The sequence below is a fragment of the Mesoplodon bidens genome, assembly GCF_964165515.1.
Source record: "Mesoplodon bidens genome assembly, chromosome: 7".
NCBI lineage: Eukaryota > Metazoa > Chordata > Mammalia > Artiodactyla > Ziphiidae > Mesoplodon > Mesoplodon bidens.
This window is the reverse complement of record NC_138164.1, coordinates 44,099,982-44,116,564: the sequence shown is the minus strand read 5'-3', so window position 1 is coordinate 44,116,564 and position 16,583 is coordinate 44,099,982. Positions and strand designations below refer to the sequence as shown.

Genomic DNA, 16,583 nt, shown 5'->3' with positions numbered 1-16,583 from the left:
GGGACTTCCCTGGTGGTGCAGTGGTTAAGAATCGCCTGACAATGCAGGGGACACGGGTTTGAGCCCTGGTCCAGGAAGATCCCACATGCCTGCCATGGAGCAACTAAGCCTGTGTACCACAACTAGTGAGCCTGCACTCTAGAGCCTGCGAGCCACAACTACTGAGCCCACATGTCACAACTACTGAATCCCAAACGCATAGAGCCCGTGCTGTGCAACAAAGAGAAGCCACCACAATGAGAAGCCTGCACACCACATCGAAGGGTAGACCCCGCTTGCTGCAACTAGAGAAAGCCCATGCGCAACAACAAACACCCAATGCAGCCAAAAATAAATAAATAAATAAATAAATAAATTTATATATTAAAAGAAAGAAAAAAAAACCCTCATTGCTTTGGGCTCACTCAGTTTCTCTCTCTGAGCATCAGTTCATTCTTTAATTGGGGAGTTCTGTTTGTTTCTTTTTCTTTTTTGGGGGGGTAACTATTCATGACCTTTTAGGATCTTTTGTCTGTGAACAAAAAGCATTTGTCCTAGGCTCGTTTTGAAAAATCTCAGTTGTTTTCTATTTCTCAAGATTTTCTCAGGATATCCCAGGTCTCTGAAGATGTTAATTCTGTTTTGATTCTCTGCATAACCAGACTTGCTTGTGAAGCACTCTTGAATCCTCTTGAAACTGTCTCCAGGGTTGTGCCTTTCCCTGAGGATGGAGAGGCAATCTTTCTTAGGCAGATGTGTCTCCCCTCCATCCCCTGTTCCCATCCTGAAACTAGGGGAATTGTCAGTTCCTTACTCTCTTCCATCCTCTTGTCTCAAGGGACCTAACCGATGACTCTAAACACTTTTTCTCTCCCTACCATCATTTTTACCAGGAAGTGATTTTTATATCTGCTGTTTGTGTGATAGAAGATAAGCAACAAAGATAAGATTGTGATAGTTTAATTTTCTGGTACATTTGTCAACTTTTCTGCCTTACTTTGGTTCTCCCTCTTTCTGGACTGGTACCAGAGCATTATTAGATATGCAAGGGCTGGAATTACCAATGGTATGAATTGAAAACAAAAGCAACTCAAAGACACATCAGCAGAGTGGCAGGGATGTGTGGCCATGGGGTCCTAGGTGGCTCTCAGAGAGCAAGGGTTGGATAAACCTATGTGAGAAATTCTCTCTGGGGTTTCCTAACATCCCCTTTCTGATTTTTGAAAATATTTTTACTCAGGGCCTTGGCATCCTATGAAACAAGGAGATAGCTTAGCTGTTTGAATCAAAATAAACTTGTTATGGCCAAGTAACTCCTTCAAATCTAGATGAGGCAGACACCTCTCAGCAGTTAGGCAGTGGCCTGAGGGAAATGAGCCAGGAGTTTCTCTCTGGGAGGGGCTGACAAGGGTCCATGAGAGAGAAACAGTCATTGCCATCAGCAGCCTGGTTGGCAGTTGTGGCTCATGGGTGGAAGATTGAATTGCCTCTGAGGCAAGTCCTGACTAGTTTCTCATCTTAAAGAATGGCTGGGCATCCTAGCAGTACAGAATGAGTTCAGTGTGGCTGCATCTCTGTGAGTAAAATACCAGTGTGATTTAGCCTTCAGCTTGCCCTGCTCCAATCCATTCTCTTCACTACAGCCAAGTGATATTTTGAGAACAGAAATTGGACTGTGTCACCACCATGATTAAAGCCCAGGCTCCTTTATGTGGTGTCCAGGGCCCAGCAGGGTCTGGCCCAAGCTCATCTTTCCAGTTTCTCTTCAACTAGGCAAAGTTCCCTTCTCTAACAAATTCTTCTTATTCTTCTCTATCTGGTATGTTATTCCCCCCCCCTTCACCTGTTTCATTTCTATTTCAGGTCTTGGATGAGCAATCACTTCCATAGAGAATCCTTCTCTGAACCTCTCAGACTAGGTCAAATCCCCATGAAATGATCTCACATTATCGGTAGAACATATAAGTTCTGCTCAGTGTCTTGCCAGGCTATGAGGTCCAGGATGGAGTTTTGTTCATCACTCTGCCTCAAAGTGTAGTAGAGGGCTAATTAGTGTTCTTTGAATGTACAGACTAAATGGTCCTCTCCCTTTCTAACTCTGCAAAGACAAAAAGTTTAGCCCCTGTATTTTCCCTTCTGTTTCCACTTCTCCAATCTCCCATTCTTAGGGTTGTATTTTCGTCTTGTTTATGGTTTCCTTTGCTGTGCAAAAGCTTTTAAGTTTCATTAGGTCCCATTTGTTTATTTTTGTTTTCATTTCCATTTCTCTAGGAGGTGGGTCAAAAAGGATTTTGCTGTGATTTATGTCAGAGTGTTCTGCCTATGTTTTCCTCTAAGAGTTTTATAGTGTCTGGCCTTTCATTTAGGTCTTTAATCCATTTTGAGTTTATTTTTGTGTATGGTGTTAGGGAGTGTTCTAATGTCATTCTTTTACATGTAGCTGTCCAGTTTTCCCAGCACCACTTATTGAAGGGACTATCTTTTCTCCATTGTACATTCTTGCCTCCTTTATCAAAGATAAGGTGACCATATGTGTGTGGGTTTATCTCTGGACTTTCTATCCTGTTCCATTGATCTATATTTCTGTTTTTGTGCCAGTACCATGCCGTCTTGATGAGTGTAGCTTTGTAGTATAGTCTGAAGTCTGGGAGCCTGATTCCTGCAGCTCCATTTTTCTTTCTCAATATTGCTTTGGCTATTCAGGGTCTTTTGTGTTTCCATACAAATTGTGAAATTTTTTGTTGTGGTTCTGTGAAAAATGCCATTGGTAGTTTGATAGGGATTGCATTGAATCTGTAGATTGCTGTAAAGCCATTTTTGAAAACATAAATTCCAGAAAATACTAAACTCTGTACTTAAGGTTGTAGGTTATCTTAATTCTTACCATGAACTTTTTATGAGAAAGCAGGTGGTGCTCTGATCTGCATTCCAAAGAGAAAAGATCTTTTTTGTTGAATCAGCCCATTATTCTTTGACATGGGATGCATCTCCAGGTTAAGGGGTGAAAGACATTAATTTGCATTAGACAGTAGCTGCAGTCTGTATTCACAGTACAACGTGGGAGAAAGTGGCTACACCATCATTTTGTAACAGATGGATTAAAGCATGTCTTAGTAAGAAAAACAAGCAGAGAGGGGCTGGATTCCCTTTATCTCTCTGATAAAAGCAACATCATGTACAGTGGACACCTAATAAATATTCATTGGTATCAATGCCTGGACACAGACTCCTTGATTTTGGACATTTAAAACAAGCATCTTTCTTGGTTAGAGATTAATCATAACATATTCAGTCTTCATACTTAGGTTCTTCACTGTTGTGTCCCACCATGCATCTTTCTAGAAATATTTTCAATTTAAGATGAGATCTTCTGCATCAGCTGAATTTGCACTTAAGCTTTTGTGTTTAACGCATCTTGCTTTTTCTCTTGGCTTCAATGGGCATTCGCTTTTTCTAATTTCATTGTAAGATGATTACATTCCGGTTCAACCATTTGACTAACTGTGATATTGCTTCTTTTTTTTCTCCTTCAGATATTGATGAGTGTGCGGCTAAGATGCATTACTGTCATGCCAACACTGTGTGTGTCAACTTGCCTGGGTTATATCGCTGTGACTGTGTCCCAGGATACATTCGCGTGGATGACTTTTCTTGTACCGGTGAGCATTAAGAAGCAATGTTGCTTTTCTGATTCAGTCCTTCTCTGTGCCATATCTGTGTCATTACATTTAGCTCTAAGTACACTAAGTACTATTTTTAGCTAACTAGTTCTTCTCTTACATTATCTTATCATCAACTTTTCAGGAATGAAGTGATAATAAGAGAAATTTTGTCTGCCTAATTTATTTCCACTCCCAGTATTTCTGCCTCTGTGTGTGTGTGTGCGCGCGTGATTGGGTATATGATTTGAAATGGAAGACCCAGTTGCCTATGGTAACACTGAAGGACTTAGAGAGAGAGACATCAGTTCCAAAATGAGAAAAGTATCAAACTATTTTCCTTCCATCAAAATGAAATGTGTTTTTATGTGAGAAAATGTACTTTGTTCTCGTTGGGAAAGACAAGAGGTTAAATTTAAAGTATGAGCGAGAGTATCTGGTGGGCACAGATTGGGTATATGGGAGCCAGTCAAGACTTTTCACTGACATATGCTTATTGTCAGTTTTGTCCCTCTTCTTCCCTTTATCACTGGGCTGTCAGCACCAAACTGGAACTCCAGGGATTGTGGTCACTGCCTCTGTGTGAGCAGTGCTGGCTTGGTGGGCATTTGGTTGGGGTTCCATTATCATTCAAATCACGAACACAGAGACTGGAACAGTAAACTGGTTAAGGGTGGTAGAAGATTCTGAGTCTTTTTTCTCTTGGATGAAATGTCTTTAAAGGCCCAATCTGTAACCTATAAGGAAGGGGCTCCCTGAATACAAGATTTCAGTCATGCTGTGTATTTCTCTGACTCTTGGCATCTTTCTCTTTGTCCTAATGACTGGTATATAAAAAATGATTTCTTTTTAAATTAATTAATTTATTTTAATTTATTTTTAAATTTTTAAATTTATTTTCACTCACAGTGGAATTCCACTCTTTTCTTAATATATTTTATTTTATTTTAATTTTTTAAAAATTTATTTATTTATTTATTTTTGGCTGCGTTGGGTCCTCATTGCTGCACGCGGGCTTGCTTTTAGTTGTGGCGAGCGGGGGCTACTCTTCGTTGAGGTGTGTGGGCTTCTCATTGCGGTGGCTTCTCTTGTTGCGGAGCATGGGCTCTAGGCATGTGGGCTTCAGTAGTTGTGGCATGTGGGCTCAGTAGTTGTGGCACACGGGCTTAGTTGCTCCACGGTATATGGGATCTTCCTGAGCTCAAACCCATGTCCCCTGCATTGGCAGGTGGATTCTTAACCACTGCGCCACCAGGGAAGCCCCAATGTATTTTATTTTGAATGGCCTTTTCAGAGGTGCAAAAAGTTATAAAAGTTTGAGAAGCATGTTTGTATGTCCAAATACCTTTGCCATTGATTGTTGTATATTTTTACGTTACTGTTCTTTGCCTAAAGGATTTCAGATTGATGCAAGGTTCTGACTCCTGCAGTAGACCAAATATGGTTTACCTGTCTTTTACATATTATTACAAAATTCCCAGAGAAAAAAGAGACTTCATAAACATTATGCTGTGATCCAAACATTTTAAGGGGGCAAAACTCTTTTGGACCTGTAAACAAACACAGTCTAAAAATCTGTGATATTACAGATGAGTCTTGTTCTGTTCTCAGTGGTCTGTCCAGGTCCTGACTTATGTTAACCCTAACATGAGGCAAAGGCAGTGGATCGTCTCCCAACACAGAGGCACCATATCATGCAACTCAGATCTGATTAAGGCACTGCTGGGTGGAAAGGCCTTGTTGAAATTATATCAGAATACATAGCACCTCTGCTCTATGGAGGAAGACAAGAGCTGGTGCTTGTTGAAAGCCTCTTAAGGACAGGTGCTCTGCCTGGTAGTTTGTACAGTATATATGCAACCAGATGGAAAATGTAGTATTTTAAGAACTAGCTCCAGAGTTACTTTTAGAAAGAGAAATGTGTTGTTTGGAGTAAAAGGCAAGTGTATGAGTATCATTGGGTACATCATCCAAAAAAAAAGAGTAAGTAGTTCTGCAGGGAAACTTTTTGTTTTGTTTGCACATGTATTTTGTCTGAGAGAGAATAGAAAAGTTAGAACAAAAGAGAGAAATAAAAGAGGGAGGAGAGAGGAACCAGCCAGAAAGCAGAAGGCTAGGTGCTGTGGAGGACAGGGGTCAACGAAAACTGCTCAGTGAAAGGATGGCTGAAAGAACTTTTAAGGGTAGGAATATTTAGTGTGAGGGGTTTTGTTGTGGTGGTTTTGCTGTATAGTATGCAGGGTGAGTCTTCCTCATGACCCTCCAACTTTCAGCAAAATCTGCCACCTTGCAGACTGGGTGAGACTCTCCCCGTTCTGACCCCAATGAATGCAGGTTAACACGAGGTACAATGAGGGAAATGGTACATGTGTGTATAGGATATCATGACCTCAGAGGCAGAGGTAACCATTCCGATCCTTTCCCTGCTACGCAAAGTACATTTATACAGATATGAATGCAACAATTACAGTTACCACGGCCTCCTCTCAGGAGTGTCAGAAATTTCAGTGAGGGCTTTTGGACTTCCCCCATAGGTCATAGAATTGGGGATAAGATATTTTTCTTAAAAAAAAACTTCCATTGAGCCCAGATTTCTTCTTATCTACTGCCCATTTTTCTGCTTCTGTTCATAGCAAACGTCTTAATTGCATCGTCAGTGGTTACTGCCTTCCTTACATGTACTTACCTCACACACCCTCTTCATCCACTCCCACTAAGTCTTCCAGATGCACCATTCGACAGAGAGTACATTTATCAAGGTCAACCATGAGCTCCATTTTGTTCAGTCTAATCTTATCTCTTGTGACCTCTCAGCAGCATTTAGCAAAGCTGACTACATCTTCCTTTTTTAAGCACATTATTTTATTCACTTCTGAGACAATGTATTTCCTGATTTTCCTTCTATGTCACCGGTCACACCTGCCCAGCGTCCCTAGCTATTCTTCTTCCTCTGCTGATATCTTAAAGGTTACAGTACTGTAGAGCCCTGCCCTGGACCCTTTTCTCTTGTTCATCCATATCGTCTTTTCAGATGCCTCCATTCAGTATTATGACATTACAGCATCTCTATGTTAATAACTCCTAAATTTCTATCCAGTTCCAGTCTTTCTCCTGAGCTTCTGAATCATATATTCAACTTGACATCTACACATAGGTATTTAGTAGGCATTTCATATTAACATGTATGAGACAGAACTCTTGATTTCCTTCCACCTCTGCAAACCTCCTCCTCTTCCAATTTTCTGCGTCTCAGCAAATGAAAGCACCATCTATCTAGTTTTTCAAGCCAGAAAGCTATGGGTGATACTTGATTGCTTTCCTTCTCTTGTCCCTCCACTTTCAGTCTGTACATCAGACTTGTTGAATCTACCCTCCACACCCTGTCCTAAGTCCGTCCACTTCATCCATTTCCATCCATATCCTCTACTACCAAACTACCAGACTTCCTCAGTGGTTACCATTCTGGACCTGCTGCCCCAGGCTTGCTCTACTGTAACTCTCTCTTCACAGAGTGATGAGGGTAAACTTTTAAAACCAGGACTTTCTAAAGATCTCTTATAGTTTTCCATTTCTCAGAAAATCAAATTAATTCTTATTTTGATTTAAAACCCTATGTGACTTTTTTCCTTTCTGCCTCTCTGACTTTATCTTGTACCATTTCCATCCTTGTCCATTAGGAGGTGGCCACCCAAACTTTTGACTTTGTTTTTTTTATTCAACAGGCTTGTTCTGCCTTAGGACCTTTGCATGAGTTGTTGCTTCTTTGTAGAAGTCCTTTCCTCTTATTCTCTGCATGCCTGGCTTTCTTGGCATTCAGATCTCAGCCTAAAAATGATCAGCTCAGAGAGGCTTTCTCTGATTCATATAATTAGCCACCCATTTTTCTGTCATGTCACCTGATTTTAATCCTCTGAATATCACTTATCACCATCTGGAGTTTCTGTTATTTGTATACGATTTTTAAAAATTTATGTCTTTCTATTAGAATGTAAGCTCTGAGAGGAGGAACCCTTTCCCTTTTGTTCACTGCTCTACCTTGGCTACTTAGAATATAGCCCAGCACAGGGCAGTGCTCAATAAGGATTGAATGAGGGAATGAATAAAGCTGCTTGACCCTGGGCTAATTGTTTACTTCTCTAAATCTCACTTATAAAACATTGCTCATCTGCTGTAACTATAGGTTACTGTGAACATCAAATAATATGTGTGAAAACATTTATCATGGCCCTTGTATCAGTCAGGTTAGGATGTTCTGCAGTAACAACCTCAAATATGAGTGACTTAAAATAATCAGGTTTTGTTTGTTGCTCACGTATTTCACTGGTCAACAGGAGTGGTGCTCTGCTTATCATAAGACTTTGGGATATAAGCTGATGGAATAGTCACTATTGTGAACATTGCTAGTCACCAAGACAGGGAAAAGAGAGCCTAGAGCATCTTGTATCAGCCAAAATATAGTCTAACCAAATCCCTTTGACCTACAGCTCATTGACTAACTATAAGTAGTTACCAGTCCTCAACCAACTACAAGGAGAAGAGGAAAGGCCTTCCTACCATGTACCTAGGTTTGATAATTAGACGTATTTGGTGAATGGTGCTAATAAATACCTTAGCAAATGATACAGTAGATTCTTAACAAATTTTGTGTCCATTGACATGAGGAGCTGCTGATTAAATTAACCTTATTTTTTAGTCGCAGTTCACAATGTGATGGGGAATTAGTCTCAAAAAATAATGATGATATTAAACACACTGTACTAAGTGCTATGATGGAAGTTCAAGCAAAACGCAATAAGAAAAGGGTGTTTGATTGTCAGGATGGAGCATTTGGAATGGTTTTGCAAGCCAAGAGGAGCTATTGGAGTTTACCAAGGCATGTTAGCATGCGTGTAAAGTAGAAATTTGGGAATGTAGATGAGATGTGAATGGGAATATGGAATATGGATGGGAATGAGGAGAGGTAAGAGACAAGCATCCTCCCTGATGGTAATTTCTCCTCTAGACCAGATTCAAGGTCCTCCATTAGACATTTCCATAGTAAGCTGGAACTCTGACATTTACCTTGGTGTCCTGAAAAAAATAAGCCTGTCAGGCCAAATGTGCTCTTTACAAGATAAGCAGGTCCACACCTTTAATTTCTGTCATTTCTTTATTGGCAAAGAAGACTTCTTCCCCCAAGTGGTTAGTAGTCTATGTAATAAATGAGGTATATAACAGATATCTGCCACTGTAAGATGTCTTTTCAGATGCTTCGTTTCCAGAAGAAACTTGCTAGGAGAAATTGACAGGCCTGAAAACATCCTTTTGTCTGCCATGAGCTCCTGACCTGGCATTTCTCATTATTTACATTCTTATTTCCAAAGATCATTCTAGTCTCTGTCCCAAATCAGTTAGTATCTGCTGCCACTGTTCAGTTGGTTTTCAAAGTACATTGGGTCATTTTTTTCTGTCCTTTTTTTTTAGTTTGTCATTTACTCTGGTGCTAACATTTTAGAAGTTAGTAGTCATATTGAAAATCTCCATTCAACCAAAAATTAGTGAGCCTAGAATTAAAGAAGACATATGAGCTTTGGTGGTACATTGATTTATTGAATGACTGATTCACTCATTCATTCACTCACTCACTCATTTATTCATTTATGTGTCCAATATACAATTAGTGTCAGTCATGAGTGTTAGGAAATATGGCCAAAGACATTAGTGACAAATGACCTCTTTGCCCAGGAATTTCATGGTTAGTGAGGGAAGATCTTCAGATGAGAAAACTCAAATGTGCATTCACCATCAACAATGTTCCAAGTTTACCAAATCAATCCCTCCTTAAAGTCTTAGTAGGCTTTAGATAAGTACTGGGTATTTCACATCCTATAGTGTTGGCCCTTGACAAGTTCCAGAGAAGGATCCCCAAAATTACCTTTCCCAGTTCTGTGCTGTAACAACAGCTCTTTGAGAAAGGCTGCACCAGAGACAGCAGATGCCAAGCATGATGCTGGAGAAGAAAGACAATATATCAAACAGAAAAGAAATGTTACCTCTTTCCTACTTTTTTTCTAGTTAAAAAGTCGTATCTCATAGGATAATAAAAGTTCTGAGGATTCAACATTGAAAATAATTATATAAGGCTTCCCTGGTGGTGCAGTGGTTGAGAGTCCACCTGCCAATGCAGGGGACATGGGTTCGTGACCCGGTCTGGGAAGATCCCACATGCCGCGGAGCGGCTAAGCCCGTGAGCCATGGCCGCTGAGCCTGCGCGTCCGGAGCCTGTGCTCTGCAACGGGAGAGGCCACAAGAGTGAGAGGGCCGTGAACCACACACACACAAAAATAAATAAAAATTAAAAAAAAAATATATATATATATATATAAAATCTAGAATTTTAAAATGTGCTGTTACTTAATCATTACTGTGATGGCTGGGGTTCCCTGACATAACTGTGTAATTTGTATGAGGCTCCATGCTTTTTTCTAGGAACGTTTCTGTTGGTGAAATCGAAAACATTGGACCTTTGTCACTGGGGGAGTTTTTGGCCTTGGAATTTGTGTGTGATTCTAAATCACTTTCTGTTCTGTAAGAGATCCCTGAGTTGCCCTTGCTTTTTTATGAATTTTGAAGCTGGAGGAGTATCGAAAATTGAGGTTGGGGAGTCCTTTGCTCTTCCCTGGACCCTTTGATTTTTGAAATGGTCAACCTGCTTGATTTATTGGTCCCTGACTTTCATTTATCCCCAGTTAAACTCCCTGTGTTTAGGTTGTTTGATAAGACATTACCTTTGAATACTCAGGAAGCTTTAAAGGAGGATACTTGTGATTTATGATAAAAGCATGCAGCAATAAGATAGGTACTTGACAGTAGTGGGTAAGCACCCATTTTTATGCCAAAAACTTTCCATAAAGGTAAGAAATAAAGGGAACAAGTGAGATAACAAATATCATATGTGATTTCCATTATCTTGCTAAGAGATTTTTTATGTTTTTTGATATTGGCATGGAAGAGCTTGAAGGAAGTATGTATCTGAAATCAAGTAAGCCTAGTTAAAGTTAGATATAATAGTCTATTAATTTAATGGTTTAAATTAAGTACCACATAATGAAAGATGTGAGATAACAGTTTAAAAGATGTAAAAGAAATTTTACACTAGTTTTCTGGAAAATATTTTCCTACTAAGGTCGATGAAATACAGAACCTTTCAAATATGGGATACCTGATATTTTCTCATTGAGCAGAGCCATATGAAATGGAGCTAAAGTAGAAAATCCTCCACCTTGATTGAGCACAGTAGTAAATTATGCATTGATTATCCTTATCTTTCAAGCACGTAGTATGTGCTTGTTTTGGACACATTTGCTCTGGTATACTTTTGACTATCTGGCATCATAAAAGGTGCAAGTTCTAATTACTTGCCTCTCAGTCAAGAGGTGATCCAGATATAAGACTAAAATTCCAGTCAGGGACTTGTAGACTCCTTTTACTTGAGTGGGAAATGCTCTGTCAAATGCTTTAGAATGCAAAACATTTTATTAAAGATAACAGACTACATTTATTGATATATTGAATAGGAAAAGTCACAATAAGACTTGTACCTTTGGAGATTTCAAAACCCAATTAAAAACTCTGATGTTCTTTGGAGGCATTTGCCTTTTGTTTTGATTTGTTTGCCTGGTATATTCATTTTTTCTTTCCTTTCTTTAGACAGACTTTGTCACCTTCCTCCCCCTCCAGAGGAGGGATGTGAAAGTACCAAAGTAGGATTCCAAAATTCTAAGCCTTTCGGGCAGAGGGTCTCAACTCTCATCTCAGATTAGAATCACTTAGGACATGAAGTTTCAAAAGTCGATACCTGGGATCTACCCCTTGAGGCTGTGATTTTCATTTGGTCTAGGGTTGTGACCTGGCTTCCGTGTTTTTGTTTAAACTTCCAAGTGATTCTAATATGCAGTCACGGTTGAGAGCTCTTGCCTTTGTAGAGCAGAGATGGTTAGATTTTGGAGGGAATATTGGGGTGGGGTTGGAATCAGAGAGCAGAAGAATTGCCCTCTGTATTGTAGACTAGAAAAGGATTCCTTTGAATGGGTGGTGGGTGACATGGTGGCAGAAGGTAATTAAAGCAGAGATTTGGATGGTTTCTGGATGGAAGGGCTCTGCCTCCAAGGCTGCCTTCTGGGATGTGTATAAGACTCTGGGGAGAGAAAGGCTGTGGGATGCTCTGTAGGTAGGGTCTCATGGGGAGTTCCCAAATCTTCAATTGTGTCCTGACTGTTATGATGCCTCAAAGAGCCCTTAAAGATAAACAGGACATCTCCATGGTGACCTGTGTGTTCCACGGGCCAAGGACCAGACTGATGTCTCTCTGCGAGCGTCTTGATTACTTGGAATCTCCTAGAACTATGACACAGACAGATGAAAGCAAAGAATCCTTAAAATGACAGACATTTTCACTACCCCACTAGTCCAGAAGAATAGGAGCTCAGAACCATTCATTAAGTTGAAATGAAGAAATTACAGAAAGCTACATTACTTGCACGTACAAATTTGTGACTGGGCTTCTCTGCCCATCACCTGTTTTCACAGGTGAGAAACAAAACAAAACAAAAAGTTAACAAAAGGAGAAAACGGGAAAAAATTAAGAGACCCCTCTAAACAGGGTTCATGAAGTGAAAATTAATAGAATATTTGGTTTTCCGGACCAATTTTAGTTTTCCACATGTAGTCCTGGAAAAGCCAAAGACCAGAAACTTACTCCATTTAGCAACAGTAGTGTTAAAATAGTGCTAAGTAAGGTTTATTAAAGCCAGGAAATATGTCTTAGGGAGGATAACAAAGGGCATTTCCCTTGATATTTTAGGATGAAGGACTTGTCTGGTGTTTGGCTTCCTTGTTGGGTTTAACTGAGAGGTTTTTGTTTGTTTGTTTGTGTTGGGTTTTTCGGTTTTTGTTTTTTTATCAGCACATATTGTAAAGGATCTGAACCACATTAGCTGCTGCAGACCCACTAGAATAAATGATGGATCTTGCCCCCAGGGTGTTTGTGCACAAACCTATTAAGAACTGTGTTGCCCTTGACTCAAATTCATCATAAAAGGCTTGTTAGTATTTCTGTACACGCCATTGTTGGAGTTGTGCATGCAGAATCACAATTAAGCTTTCACATAAAGGGGTTTGATTAAGGATGCTTTAGCACTTACAACACTGTTGAGGCCAGCCTTGCAGCCCTGCTTATATCCACATTTGAGTCGACACAATGAATGGGCATTTCTCTTTAATAACACAGCAAGCTATCATGTATTCTTTATTTCCATCTTAAAGATTTGGTAAATGCATATATGTTTAGCTATTTCCACACTTGTCTAAGATATAGTGAAGTATCTTTGGATTATGTTTCCTTTATGTAAGAGTATTGAAAATATACATTACTTATTCTTGAGCCAAATGAAAACTATAAATGCTCATGGTTAAAATCTGGTGTATAAACTAGAGTATAAATTCAACTTGTTGCAAGCTTCGGCAGTGCCACCTTTTTGCTTTGTAAATTAGAAAACCATTAACGTTCTCTGCTTCTTCATCAGTATCCTCTGCACACTTTCATAGAGTTGTTGAAGAATAAAGTGAGACAGTGTAAGTACATCGGTTCAGATGATTTTAGCTTAAAGAATGACTTAAGAAAAACCCAACTCTACCAGCTTAAATGATAAATTTATTCTCTTGTAACAAAACGTCTAGGACAGTGTTTCTAGAATTAGTTAATTCAGCTGCTCCATGACATCATCAGTGACATAGATTGTTTCCAACTTTTTACTTTGCTATTTTCATGGTGATAGTTTGAAACTTGATCTAACTGCCTTCCAGGTCTCAGAATGGCTGAGGCAACCCCATGCATCATATCTCAATTTAACAATGTCCCGAAGTCATAAGGGAAAAGAGGATTTCCTTCCTAGAGTCCTTTGTTAAGACCAAGGATAACTTTATCAGAAATCCATCCCTAGCAGATCTGTTTTCATGTCTCCTTGGCCAAAATTGTTTCATATGCCTATTTATAAATTATACCTTAGAAAAGCAAATAGAATTACCTTGAATCAAGATTTATCCCTGAGGTGGGGCAGGTCCTGGTTTCCTTTATGATACTTGGGTTGTATTGTCAAGGAAGGAGATGATATGTATGTATGTGTAGGTCCATAATTGTCTAGGCAACTGATAGCGTCTGTTAGAGTCTATTCAAAGCCTTGAAAACTATTTCAAGTGTAGGAGTAATTAAAAGAAATGCAATTAGATGCTTATACTAAATTTATGTATGTGCCTATCTGTGTAGATATATGGATAGATATATATTTATTTACATATATGTCAACCACCCATTTTTGGAGATGGTTTAGGAAACAGGCACCTTTTCATACATTGCTGGTAAGAATATATATTGATACAAACATTCTTGAGGATAATTTGACAGGATGTATCAAAAGGCCTAGAAATATTTATTTACAGCAACTTATTCTAAAGAAACAATCAGTCACAGTTACATATGTGAGAAGATTTTCATTGTGCCCATTTATTCCACTTATTATTTATAAGAAAAGAAACTAGAGGCAGCCTAAATATGAACTAATGAACGTTTGATTGAATAAATTACAATATATTCATATATTGGAATACAATGAATTTTAAAATAATATTCAGAAGACTATTCAGTGTCAATGGAAAATTCTCATCATATAGTATGATGAAATTCTAACCAGTATGTATACTATTTTCCAATTTAAATAATAAAAATTATCTATGGATATACATAAACACATAGAAATAGAGGCAAGGAATATTCCCCCAGATAAATAGGTATCAGAAAGTATCTGTGAATGGAAGATTATATGTGATATCTTTTCTTTACACTTTACATGTTTTCCACTTTCTTCTGTGGAATGGAATACAATGCAGTGAACTGTATTACATTTTAGTTTTAGAAAAGTGTTATTAAAATATTAGAAAACAGAAAATGCTAGATAAAGATGACATTGAGTTTATTCCTCCAAAATCTCCTAAGTGTCATCCTACTAAATTAAATTTTAAAAAATGTTTATGACTTGGTTGTGCTAATGCTTTTCATCCTTAGTGACATAGGTTAGGAGTCTGAACTAAAGAGATTAAAAGCAATGGCTTTGCTTCATCAGGTTTCTGAGTCATTTGATTGGCCAGTATGTCAGTTGAAGGGCACTTGCAATTATGATGCTGTTTTCCTCCTGTGAGGGTCCTAGAAGGTGATCTGATGGCCAGGTTCTACCTGCCTGGTTTTTCTTCAGCTCTTCTGGCAGTGTTTCCAGATTCAAGGCAGTTGGTCCAAAAAAAAAAATTTTTTTTTTTTTCTTGACTGTAGCCAAGTCAAAGAGAGATACTGAGGGGAGACAGAAAAGTCCCAGGATTTTCATAGAAAAGCAACCACTGGATGAGAATCAGGCAACTTAGATTTTAGTTCTACCCTGGACACCAGCTCACTGAATGAATGCCACTGTCTCAACATTTTCCTTTGGACCTTGAAAGATTAAGGATTAATTAGCTCAATAGTTTTCAGTCAGAGGAGCTGGGATTCCAAATAAGATTTCTTTTGAAAGGAGTTCAGCTTATTTAAAAAAAGAGGTGGGGCTTCCCTGGTGGCGCAGTGGTTGAGAGTCCGCCTGCCGATGCAGGGGACACGGGTTCGTGCCCCGGTCTGGGAAGATCCCACATGCCGCAGAGCGGCTAGGCCCGTGAGCCATGGCTGCTGAGCCTGCGCGTCCGGAGCCTGTGCTCTGCAAGGGGAGAGGCCACAACAGTGAGAGGCCCGCCTACCGCAAAAAAAAAAAAAAAAAAAAAAAAAAGAGGTAATCTTGCAAGCTACTACTTTTCTAATTCTGTGATTCTTTAAGATATGGTTCCTGACCTCTAGGAAATTATGGTCTCTTCAGGGGGCGTACAATTTATATTTTAGGAGCATAATTTTATAAGGCATATAGATGCTAAATTGTGAGGTGTGAGTGTAAATGATGTGGGAAAGAGCACTGGTGCTGGGAGAAAGAAGGGCATTAATTACTACATGATAGAGAGAATGTGTTTTCCACAGGGAGCTGTCTCAATGGGTTTGATTTTGATGTTGAGTGGGAGATGGCATAAGAAAATAAGAAATAATAGGTTGAGTGGTGCTTTAGACATAGATCCATCTCCATGTTCGTTAATCTACAGCAAACCTGGAGGTGTCCTGGGTCAAAGTGGGAAAAACAGAAGGCTCTGAATCAGACAGACCTGGGTTCCTGCCCCAACTCCAGGCATTTATTAGTAGAGTCAACTTGAATCAACTTTGGGGAAGTGGACATACCTTTCTCCCAGACTCTTGTGAGGAGTAAATTAGATAATATTTCTAAAGTGGTTGAAAGAGAGCTCAGCACAGAGCAAATGTTCAACAAACATTATCTACTACTACCTCTATTTTACAGGTGAGGAATCTTACTTGAGACACAGGGAGGTTAGAGAATTGTCCATAGCCACAGCCCTTGGGAGTGCTGGAGTAGGGGTAGATAGGAATGAAGGACTTCTACCTTCAGAGACTCAGATGCAACCTCCATCAGAGCTCTTCGGAAGACGCCTTTAAAATGCTAACGCAATACGGACTGCAGAGGCTCAGTAAACATTGGCCATTATTAGAATGACAGACAGAGTCTGGGACTTGGGTCCAAGAGAATCCTATTTAACCCACAGCTCTGCCCTTTATAAGCTTTGGGATATAGGGTGATTCCTTAAGTGCCCTATGGCTCAGTTTGTAACCCCAAAAAGCAGGTTGGGTTTTCATGTTTAAACACATGAAAAAGCCCAACCCAGTGACTGACTCTGAGATGGTGCTCAATATTGAAGCACTAAGACCTGATCAACAAATTTCCCTTTCTCCCTTCTTCTCACCAAGTGGCTCTAGAAGCACTTCCAGGGACACCG

General features: G+C 39.5%; 1 protein-coding gene across 1 annotated transcript in view; it reads left to right on the top strand.

Annotated features, from left to right (window-relative positions):
- NELL1 (neural EGFL like 1) overlaps positions 1-16,583 on the top strand; it is a gene marked incomplete at both ends in the record, with an annotated part of 833,612 nt that overhangs the window by 395,085 nt on the left and 421,944 nt on the right. Inside the window, one exon of the mRNA XM_081240682.1 lies at positions 3,513-3,638. Coding sequence (XP_081096808.1) covers positions 3,513-3,638 — 126 coding nt within the window. The remainder of the gene's footprint in view (positions 1-3,512; positions 3,639-16,583) is intronic.